The 12162-nt window shown below is 38.1% G+C and overlaps 1 protein-coding gene and 1 pseudogene across 2 annotated transcripts; one reads left to right on the forward strand and one right to left on the reverse strand.

Annotated features, from left to right (window-relative positions):
* LOC18769240 (aspartic proteinase-like protein 2) lies at positions 1513 to 6531 on the reverse strand. Its single transcript, XM_007202825.1, has 10 exons — positions 6290 to 6531; positions 5308 to 5437; positions 4988 to 5220; positions 3309 to 3536; positions 2629 to 2788; positions 2448 to 2521; positions 2283 to 2367; positions 2104 to 2167; positions 1740 to 1811; positions 1513 to 1643 (listed from the first exon to the last, which is right to left on the reverse strand). Exons 1-10 carry the CDS (start codon positions 6529 to 6531, stop codon positions 1513 to 1515), a joined length of 1419 nt encoding a protein of 472 aa, XP_007202887.1.
* On the forward strand, positions 6586 to 10295 carry LOC18770524 (annotated as a pseudogene). The gene is made up of 7 exons (XR_002272497.1): positions 6586 to 7128; positions 7186 to 7331; positions 8060 to 8303; positions 8404 to 8508; positions 8637 to 8819; positions 8906 to 9110; positions 9667 to 10295. The product of XR_002272497.1 is annotated as a beta-glucosidase BoGH3B (transcript).

A 12162-nucleotide genomic window follows, 5' to 3' on the forward strand; every position in this document is an offset into this window, starting at 1 on the left:
TTTGCTACTTGGCTTTTGGCCAAGACTTGTTGGGTTTGGTGTCTCTCCGCGCTTGACACGGGCTGCTTGTAAGGCCATCTCCATCGCTTCAGGCTGGCCCAGGCAAAAGGCAGGAACAAGCCCGAGTCCACCTCCAGCGCGACGAAACCAGCCCGGGCAAGCTGCGGGTCCCACGAGCCCGGGCAGGCCCAAGGGCAAAATTCGACTGGGCTCGAACCCGAGTTTATGCTGACGTCAGCGCCGTAAATTCAATTTTTTTTTACCGTTGGCGCGTGTAATACACGCGCCAACGGTAAAAAAAATTTGACTGACGTGCGCTGACGTCGTCGTGACGTCAGCACCAACGGTTACATGCCACGTGTCGGCTCTGGGTGGCTCCGATTGAATTTTTTTCAGAAATCCTACGGTTCTCATTTTTTTGGCCAAAAAAATTTAAAAAAAATCCTAAAAAATCAGAAAAAATTCGAAAAAATTCTGAAATTTTTTTTAAAAAATACCAAAAATGTATGTATTTTTTCCCTATAAATACCTAACCATTTTATCTACTTTCAACACCAAATCTTCATACAATTTCTTCTCCATACAATATTTTCTACTCTCCACTCACATAATTCATTTTTCACACCAAATCTCCATACAAACTCATCTCCTTCCAATATTTTTTACTCTCTACTCATATTTTCCACTTTCCACACCAATTCCATATTTTACTCTCTACTCATATTATCGGAAATCTGAGATTATAATTTTTATTAATGAATATCCGAAAATTTTATCTGGAATAAGACACGTGGTAACCGAGATTCACATCCGAAAATCTTATCCGAAAATTTAATTACAAAAGATTATCAAAATTAATGATTTAAAGTATAAAAAAATAGGAAATAAAGTACAATGAATAGTAATTGCCCTAGACTTGCCCTAGACTTTGCCCTTGTGGGTGGAACCACAAATGGCAAGGCTGACACTATTCACGTGAATAGTGTCAGCCCTTGCTTGCCCTTGCCTTAGACTTTGCCCTAAGGGGTGGAGTTGCTCTTAGGCAGACGTCTTACCTTCTTTTTCTTCTCTTTTTGGTCCTTTTCTTGGTAATTTTTTTTGTTTTTTCGGTAATCTTTTATTATTATTATCATTATTATATTTGTTAGTTTATTTTTCCTAATTTAATCCACCAAAAACTTTAAATTGTTGTTAATGAAAATGTTGAAACATAAGACATTTCATTAAATAGGAGGTCATATTTATAATCCAACGGTGGCTAAATTCTTATGTAAATTAGAAATTAAAGTAATATATTGAGAAGGAGAATTCATTCATAAATCTACACACGTACAAAGACATGATACAGTGGCCTCGTTAAAACATTCCTAGGACAACCTCATGGGACAAATCCCATTGGAGGAAAGAGTATCACATATATCATGGACTAACAAGAGAGTTCAATTCAGATCACTTTAGACCATTACAATAAAAGAACAAGTCAAATAAGAATTCTTGATATTTGGCTACAAGTCATGCCAACATGTACATCACCACAAATCCTGTTGTTAGCACGCTCAATAGCATGTCTCCTAATGAAGATCTGCTTTCACTCCGCCGTCGAGCATAGCTAGAAGGTATGGAGACATTTACAGGTGATGAGCCTGAAAAATATAAAATTTCAAAATATGACATAGATACTAAGGAGAACTTGAAAAAAATATATATAAGAGTTCATATAGACTCATAATTGAACTTACAATCATAGTTTGCCCATCCAATTCGTTGAAGAGCTAAATCGTAGACGATTATCTTATCTTTTAGAACAAGATCTGCAATTGAAGAAACAAAAAAGGGTCATAATTGAGACAACACATTTATGATTGTCATACATGGTTTCAAAAGCAAATTGGGATAATCAATATTTATCAGTACAAAAAATAGTTGCAAAGTGCTCAGAAAGCCATTGCATTGTGCACCACCAGGTAGACTAGAAAATACATTACTTTGCATAAGCTTTGAATAAATATACACTGAGAAAATTGAAGAGGATTCATCCAACCAAATATCAACAAATTTTTTTTCCGCAAAAATTCAATAACCAACCGAAATTTAGGGCCTAACCTCCTAAGATTGTCACCCCTCCTTGAGCCTTTTGAAAACCAATGCACCACACACCAATGCCTATCTGTAACAATACAATGATCCATTACACTTATGCCATACAATTTGCAATAATCATATGTCTAATGCAATGAATTTAAATAGTAACTTGTACAGAGGGAGATGGAGGAACAACTTACTTGACGTATAAGGTACTCTTCTGGTTTCAACACCATTGATGCACCAACAAAGTTTAGACTAACAGCAGGAAAAACCTCAGCCAAACTGAAACATAAAATGTCATTTAGGTCTTCAGAGCTTTTCTTCAGAGGAAAACTTAAAAAATATTTAGAGATAGAACCAACCTGGTGGTTACATGATAACACTGGTTTTCGTCTGAAATGAAGGGAGTCAGGGATGGTGAAACAGCTGAAGTTATCTACACATCCCAACACAAAATAAGCTTTTAGTAAGGAGAAGATATCTTATTTTTCAGACCAAACACCACAAATCAACCCATAAATAAGACCAAGTGAATAAACTTACCGCATGAACGAAAGGAACGTAAGCATCTTCAACAAGGAATGCCAAAGTTGTTCCTGAGTCGATAATAGTTCCTCTATCGTGTGCTGTGAAGGTTGCTGGATCAATTGGCAGGATTTTCCCATTTACAGCAATGCTCTGCAGATTTAAATAATAATGGTGCCTGAAAATAATGGTGAAGGACGTTATATGAAAAAATCAAAGACAAATAAGTAATATAAGATAGCTAACAAGTAAAAGTTTAAAAAGCCAAAAGTGACAGCATCTCACCAACCCTTGGTGAATAAATTGATTTCATATAATAAATTGTAGCAACACACACTAGAAGAATTTTGGACAATAATCACTATTTTTTTAACCAATTATCATATAAGTTACTATTGTCCTTTAACTTAGGCAAATTTTACTCTTTATTGGTAAGTTGAGAGTTGAGACTATTAATGAGTTTGTTTTCCAGTAACTATTAGACAAAAATAGACTAGGTTAGAAATTTGGTTTTCTTGGTTATGTAAACCAACGGAAATCAGTGGCTGTAAACCCTTGTCTTTATTTCCTTCTCCCATTCCCTAGTCTAAACCCTAGTCTTTATTTCCTTCTCCCATTTTCTTTCCCACCAAAATTCACAGTTTGATAGTAAAGATTACAAGCAGAAAGAAATAAGAGAAAGGTTTCAAGAGACGTACCGTGGTGGAACAAGAGGACTGTAAACAATACTTGGCTCCAAAATCTCACCAAGAGCAAGTATGCCCCCTCCTTTTTCATCTCCCTTCAAACAATGAGAGAACACTTTGGGAGTCAACCCTCGAGATGACAACTGCGATATAACAGACAGAGGCCCTTGGCTAAACCCAAATATCCCATCCAGTGTTGAAAGTGAACTAGTCAAACCCCCAAACTCATAGGTAGTGCACCTGTATGTTTCCAGCACCATCAGCCAAGGCAATTTCAGAATTAATTCAATCAACACAACAAAACATGCTTATAATCAGAGAAATTATTCTGCATAATATTAATTATTTGATGAAGTTAAGTCTCATGGTTTCATTGAAGTCCAATGGATGAATGTATATACATCAAGGTCAGTGGGAGCAATTTTATTTTTCTTATTCTTTATGTTGATGACATACTTTTAGTAAGTAAAAATTTGACACTACTACATGACACAAAGGCTTTTCTGTCACAAGCTTTTGACATGACAAATCTTGGAGAAGCATCATATGTGTTAGGAATTGAAATCATTCGAGACAGAGAAAGGGGTTTTCTAGGCTTATCTCAGAAGGGATACATTGAGAAGGTATTAAAAAGGTTTAACATGCTAAACTGTGCAGGAGGAGAAGTGCCAGTTTCCAAAGGAGATAAACTAAGCACTGAACAGTCACCAAAAACTGAGCAAGAGAGGTTGGAAATGGCTGACAGACCTTATGCCTCTCTAGTGGGAAGTTTGATGTATGCTCAAGTCTGTACCAGACCAGATTTAGCCTTTGCAGTGAGTGTTTTGGGAAGATTTCAGTCTAATCCGGGACAAGCACGTTGGGTTGCGACAAAGAAGGTACTAAGGTACCTGCAGAGAACTAAAAATTACAAACTGGTTTACAGACAGAGTGAGGATCTAGAGTTGGTAGGTTATGCGGATGCAGACTTGGGAGGTTGTGTTGATTCAACGAAATCTACTTCAGGTTTTGTATTCTTGTTTGAAAGTGGTGCTGTGTCTTGGAAAAGTGTGAAGCAAACTCTCACTGCAACTTTAACAATGCAGGCAGAGTATATTGCTTGTTATGAGGCAACAAGTCAAGCTATTTGGCTCAAGAACTTTATCACAAGTTTACAAGTTGTGGAATCACACGAAAGGCCGATTCAGATTTGGAATGACAACAGTTCTGCTGTTTTCTTCGCCAAGAGCAATAAAAGGACATCAGGTAGCAGACACATAAAATTCAAGTATCTGTCAGTAAGGGAAGATGTTAAAGAAGGCCTTGTAAATATTGACCACACTGACACTCACTCTATGGTAGCAGATCCATTGACTAGAGGATTACCAAATGGAGTTTTTCAAAGGCATGTTAGGAATATGGGACTGTTTCAAGTTTCGATGAGTGCAATTAGTGGGAGTTATTTGAGTAGTCTATCTAGAGTTCACAAAGCAGACAATGTTTTTCTAGCTATTTTCAGTTGTTTTTATTTAGCTAGTTTTGCTTTTTATTCAGTTTTGCAAATTACTTGTTCTTGAATTAATTTGCTTATCATGACAAATGAATATGGAGGTATCTGTTTGTGGAACCACTTAGCTATAAAGACTGCTATTCATCAAAGTGTCAAGACTGTATTTGTTTATTCATGATTGTGTGCCTTTAAAACAACTCACCCAAAAATAATGGATGCTGAAGAGTCAATATAGGATTGCCCCTGAATCCGGTCAAAATGTAGTGTATCCGATACGTAATGACCAAATATCCCACTTCCATCTGCATATTGAGTAGTGTAACTGCACTGGTTAGTCTGAGGAGAACATTTGGCTTGAAATGCGGAGGTGCACATTGAACAGGGGATCAACCGTGCAGTTGATGAGCTGTTAGAATCATAGGAACTGAGCTGAATCTGTAAAACATGGAACAGTAATTGTTAAGCTTTACTATGCAAGAATTTGAGAATGACATACAGCAAGAAAAAGAAGCAGAAGTTTACGGGAAGCCAAGTAGTCCGGGGGCAATCACTGCAGGAATTGCAGGTAACCCACAAGTTTTCACTTCCAGTGTCAATCTGCACGTTGAATTCTTTTGGCGGAGAGCCCAATTTGACTTTGGTATAATAAAGCCTGAATATGGAAGAATTGAAGATGAACAAAAGTGATTAGCAGAAGTCAAACATGATTCCATATCTGACGCTACAAAAGATATCAAAGTAATAAAGAGTTGGCGGCAAACATGAGCTTCTCTTCTCCAACAATTTGGTTGAAAAGCGGCGGTAACCTACCTAGGGATATTCATGCTCTTTCAGTGGTCCGTGGTGGACCACCATGTGGCCTCTTATCCCTTTTAGCCGAGAATGGCATTCTTCGTTCATTTTTCTTTTTCCCTCGATAGCCATGCAAAAGCTTTTAATTTTCACTAAAACGGCAAATGCTTTTAATGCATGATGTGTCTTAAAAGATTCTTCCTCAGTCACTGCTTGAGGGGTTTTCAAAAAAGCCAAAAGAGTTATATCATACAAATTTGATTTCCTGTTTTACCCTTGCTCAAACAAAAACACCACAACCCAAACGACGTCAATCCCCAAGGGTAAAATGGGAAACCAAGCTCTTCCAGCTTTTTGGAAATCCTCAACTACGCTGTAAGCAAGCATGATGATTCCATCCCTTTTCCCAAATAGATTTTTGGGCCCAATATTGTCCTATTTTATATTAAAAATACAAAACACACAAGATCCATTGTCCCTAATTGAAAAGGACGCCCAGAACTTCCAGAAGCAAGCCAAACTTAGTCAACATAAATTATGAAAAACAAAATTATATATTCCCTACTCTAAAAATCCATCAATCATCAACAACCGAAACAGCATTAACATTTTCACCCCAAAAAAAAAAAAACAGTATTAACAAGAGACTCAAGCCCTCTACGTTTGATGATAAAATTATCCAAGAATTATTAGCAATGACGATAAAAATTACCCGGCCAAGTTCGGATCGGAGGTGCCGTGGAGTGGGAAGTCCACAACGCTGCCCGTCAAGTTTTGTAAGAGTCGGGCGTGCCTGACTCGGTCATGAGCTCGGAGCTGCTCAATCTGTCCGTGGTGACTCGGCGGATAAACCCGTTCTAAGGAAAGAAAGGTGGACGGCGTGGTCAAGCCACAGTAGACAAGAGACAGCAGCACGGCGACGGAGGCCAGGATCCGAGCCTTCAAGCCCTGCATTTCTGCGAGAGATCTGAAGTTGTGGCAGTGGCGAGTAGGTGAAAAGGGTTGGAAATGAAGTTTCCTCAGAGTAGGGCTGGGCACGGTTTTTACTTGAGAGACCCAAAAGGCGTGGACGATCGCAAAGTGGCGTCGCGATGGTTCAGCTTGGAAAATCCAGACGGCGACGAGAAGAGGATGTACAGAGGCAGAATGCACTTGCGCCTTTGCTTTGACGGCGGATATCACGTGATGGACGAGGCGGCGCACGTGTGCAGCGACTACAGCCCAACTGCGAGGCAGCTCTGGAAGCCACCGCTAGGCACGGTGGAGCTCGGAGTAATCGGATGCAAGAACTTGATACCGGTCAAGACGGTCAACGGTAAAGGATGCTCGGACGCCTACTGCGTGGCCAAGTATGGACCAAAATGGGTACGCACGCGTACCGTATGTGATAGTTTGGAGCCCAAGTGGAACGAGCAGTACACGTTTAAAGTCTACGATCCGTGTACGGTGCTGAGCATCGGCGTTTTTGACAATTCCGGATCGGGTTTCGAAATCGAGGGCTCGAAAGACGCCACGCGTCCTGACTTCCGCATCATCAATGTCGTTGCGGGGGTGATGGATAAGTCACTTTAAGCTGAGGTGTGATTCCTCTTAATTCTATCTGTGCAGTTTTGCAGAGATCCAAGATGGGGTCGCTGTTATGAAAGCTACAGTGAAGATCCTAAGATAGTTCAAGCAATGACTGAGATCATTCCCGGCTTACAAGGGGAGATACCAGCTAACTGTAGAAAGGGTGTTCCCTTCGTAGCAGGAAAGTAAGAATTTTAATTCCTTGGTTTTTGACTTAAGTTGTCTATGTCTGTTTAATAAACTAGTTTGGTTAAGGTAATTAATTGTACATAATTAGACTTAAACTTTCATGGTATCTGTATTGCAATTTCATTCTATGAAAAATGTAAAAAGAGATTATTTCTCGAAACCAGAAGGACTCTGGAGCCTTAGTACCATCCATTTCAACGTGCTGTTTGTGGACTTATATGAGTGGACCATGTTCCACTAACTGTGTAAATCAAAAGTAAAAGTCAAGCACTAAACTAGCAAACAAAAATTATAAATCCAGTACGGCATCCTGGTTCCTATAGGAATTCCTTCCCTTCCCTTTCGTTTTTCTTTATCTTTCTTTTTATCCTTATCATTGGAGGGGGGTGGTGTTGGTTATTGAATAAAGTAAGAGATGAAGAGTGCATTTAAGCTCCTTCAGAGAAATATCAGTTGGTACTCTAGGAACTGCAAAGTTAATTTACTGTGGTTGCAAAGGCTACTGTTCTCCCCATATTGTTGCACTCTGATTTGTGCATAAAGGGACTGTTAATATTAGTAATTAGAATTATCAATCACCATAGAGAAAAGGGCGTATTTACGATTCCAGTTCTCGTTACACATTATCTAAAAATCATTAATAATTTTTTGATTCCAAACAATAAGTTTGTTATTAATTTTACAAGCTATTTTGTTTATAATATTCTGTTATTTCTGTTGGAAGTAAAAAGGTTGCAGCTTGTGCAAAGCATTTTGTGGGTGACGGTGGAACAACCAAAGGCATCAATGAGAATAACACTGTGATTAACAGACACGGCTTGCTCAGCATTCACATGCCAGGCTACTATAACTCAATTATCAAGGGTGTGGCAACCATTATGGTATCCTACTCAAGCTGGAATGGAGTAAAGATGCATGCTAATCATGATCTTGTCACTGCCTTCCTTAAGAATACGCTACGTTTCAGGGTAAAATCATATTTCTGTTTTTATTTCCGTTCTTGGTCCGTTTCACTAATATCAATTTAAAAACTAAAGCATTATTGTACAACCTTGTGGATTGTTTCAGGGTTTTGTCATTTCAGATTGGGAGGGTATTGATAGGATCACCTCTCCACCTCATGCCAACTACTCTTATTCAATTCAGGCAGGAATCAATGCTGGCATTGACATGGTAATAATCTGCATCTCTTTTTGTTGGCATTTTTTTTTTCTTCTTTCTTTCTTTCTTAAATTAAATTGAATAACTTGATGATGTTAGTTAGTTGACTTCTAACACACCTATTTCTCTGCATCTGAAAGGTCATGGTTCCATACAACTATATGGAATTCATTGACGGTTTAACCTTCCTGGTGAAAAATAAGATCATTCCCATGAGCAGAATTGATGATGCAGTAAAGAGAATTTTGCGAGTTAAGTTTGTCATGGGCTTATTTGAGGAACCATTCGCTGATATGAGCCTGGTCCACCAGCTTGGCAGTCAGGTAGCTATTGATAAACTTGACACCATTCTACAAGCAATCCTAATGTGGAAAACTTAATCTTGTGTTTTGTATTACTAATTTCACAGGAACATAGAGAACTGGCTAGGGAAGTTGTGAGGAGATCGCTGGTGCTGCTAAAGAATGGTGAATCTGCTGAAAAGCCATTGATACCCCTTCCCAAGAAGACATCAAAAATACTTGTAGCTGGCAGTCATGCAGATAATCTTGGCTATCAGTGTGGTGGGTGGACTATTGAGTGGCAGGGATTAAGTGGCAACAATCTCACAGAAGGTAAATTGAGAGCCTCCTCTTTTGGGTGTGTGAAAGTCATCATTATTTGGAGTTGACCTAATGGTACTGCACAGAAGAGCTTTTATACTATGATCAAAACCTATTTTAAAAGATAAAGGATAATGGTCATTGGAAAAAGTTACATGTTTTCAATTTGTCTAATTTTTTTTTTTTTTTGCAAGGATGATCTATGAATGAAGATTTGAAAACTAGACGGTTCGGATTGTAAAAATCAAATTTCTAGCTCAATAGAAGAGGACTGAATGTTTGCCTATGAGGCCTGGCAGGACTACTAAAATCTTATATGAAACTTTTCTTCAACAAGAAACAATCTCATAGAAGGTGTTTTTGAGAGCCTTATCTTTTTGGTGCTCGAAAAATTGGTCCTCATTATAGTAAAAGATAATGTCAACCTAATGGTACTGCAGCGAAGAGCTTTTATACTATGATCAAAACCTATTTTGAAAAATAAAGGACTGGAGACATGTTTGTCTGAGGCCTGACAGGGACAACTAAAATCTTACATGAAACTGATTTTTTTTTTTTTTTTCAACAGGTACCACAATTCTTACTGCCATAAAGAACACAGTTAGTCTACAAAGAGAATCCTGACGCTGACTTTGTGAAGTCAAATAATATCTCGTATGCCATTGTTGTAGTCGGAGAACATCCATATGCCGAGACATTTGGTGACAGCTTAAATTTGACAATCCCCGACCCTGGCCCGACCACCATCACTAATGTTTGCGGCGCTGTGAAATGTGTTGTTATTGTCATCTCCGGCCGTCCTGTTGTGGTCCAACCCTATGTTGCTTCGATTAATGCCCTTGTCGCAGCTTGGCTTCCAGGAACTGAAGGCCAAGGAGTAGCTGATGTTTTATTTGGTGACTATGGTTTCACTGGAAAGCTTTCTCGCACGTGGTTCAAAACAGTCGATCAGCTACCTATGAATGTTGGAGATGCACGTTATGACCCTCTCTTCCCATTTGGATTTGGCCTCACTACAACCCCCACCCATTTCAACTAGGTATTCATGTAGTACTCTTCAAAATGGATGGTTATTTATCTGAATAATAAAATTATTAATTAGAGGCTTATTCATTTATGAGCCTTTAATTTAAATTCGTAAGTAAAGTTTCTCAATGACTCCAATAGGTATATTTTTCAGACATGCATTCTAGTGAACTAACATTCATTCATAAGTATTCGTATTGCATTGGAAATTATGGTAATGCTTTAGCAATGTTTAACATGTCTAGTTCATATGTTGTGAGATACAAGTCATGGATACACTTACAATAAAAGTGTTGGCTCTTCGTCATGCTCGTCAGTGTGCTCTTAGATTACGACTATCCAATATAGAGATTGAGAGAGATTAAAAGGTTTTGCAAATTGTCAATAAAGATATCCGACTACCGTGGAATATTCGTTCTGTCATCCAGAATATTTGGCATATGCTGAACCAAATCTTCACTTTTTGCGTTCGACATATCTTCAGAGAAGAAAATATGATTGCAGATAATTTCACAAGTCTTGGCCATGTACATGATCATCCGTGCATTTGGTCTTATATTTTTCTAGTACAGTATAAAATAAGTTGTTATGTCATTTTATTACTATCCCCTTCTGACAGACGCTCATATAGCCTTCAACTTGGAGTGATTGGTTGTTGTTTAACTATTTAATTCAGTAATTTATGATTATTATATTTTTTAATACAATCGATAGTTTAAACTGAAAAGGGAGGGGGTTTCTTACACACACTACCAACGTGCCATGGGGTTCCTACACAAGTCAAGGTTATATTAGATGTTGCTCTGTTTAGCATTTTCTGAATTAAAGGCGTTTCTTGCTCTCTTTAGTATTACTGCTTATGGTAATTGGAACAATAGAGAGTAGCAGATAATTTATGAGTACATGAATGAAGAAGCAAACAAGTTTACGTTCCAAGAAGTCAGTTTTCTGCACCCGCTAAGATAAAAGTATCATATCAAAGCTTTCAATCAATTGACTTGACAGCCAACTTCCTTTGAAGGCTTGCTGTGCTTTTAAAATAAGCAGCTTATTTTAAAAATTCTGAAGGAAGAGGTGTTTGGTAAATCAAGACAAAGCTGCTTTTTTTCAAGTCCCAATTTTACATTTTTCATGCAACTCTCTCTGCCTCTCACTCTCTTCCGTCAACAGAACAGAGGTCATTGCCTCTTGGGTCTCTTTTACTTTTCTGTAAGTTCTGAGTTCTTTCTCGCTTTCTAGTGTTTCTTGTTCCACATGCAAGTTCTTTAATGCCATGTTTGTTCGCTGAGAAACAAGAAAGTTTTAGTTTCCAGAATGATGAAGTCCTCTATTCAACTGAGCCTAGTGGTGATTCAATTACAGAGCTCTCAGTTGGGTTTAATCAGGAAATGGCAACAAACCAAATATAAATTCATAGTCACAATTCTCTTTAAATTTTCCTTTGTTTTCTTAGAAACCAAACAGCTACTATGCATGCGTTCTGTTTTTGACTTGAAGAAATGTAACTTTTTTATCGTCTTTTAGTTTCTTAAAAACTGGGTGCTCTTTAATTCTCTACTTCAATATAAGGGTCCTTTTGATTTCTTTCTCTTTAAACATAGTAAGATGGTTGCTTAATACTTTTCTTGAAAAAAAAAAAAAAAAAAAAAAGGTTCACCTTTTACTGTTTCATTTCTGGTTGTAGAGTTTCTACTTTTTCATAATTTTGGTTGATCATTCCTCTTCCTCCCTTAAAGTGGCTTTTCTACTTGGGTATTGATTCATGTGTAAATATTTTGGGACAGGAAATGGCCAGACTTCCCGTCTTCTTGGCGGGGCTTCTTCTCTTATGTTTCTGCAGCATAGCGATAGCAGAAGCAGAATACATTAAATATAAGGACCCCAAACAACCATTAAATACTAGAATCAAGGATCACTTTGGAGGAAAAGATTGGCCAAATGGTGCAGATAGATAGCCGTGTTGATCAGCTGAGGTGATGAAGAAGTACTTAATTGGTAAAACATGACTTCCATTTTTCTTTTCTTTTCTCTATCACTG

The sequence above is a fragment of the Prunus persica genome, chromosome G7 (assembly GCF_000346465.2).
Source record: "Prunus persica cultivar Lovell chromosome G7, Prunus_persica_NCBIv2, whole genome shotgun sequence".
Taxonomy (NCBI): domain Eukaryota; kingdom Viridiplantae; phylum Streptophyta; class Magnoliopsida; order Rosales; family Rosaceae; genus Prunus; species Prunus persica.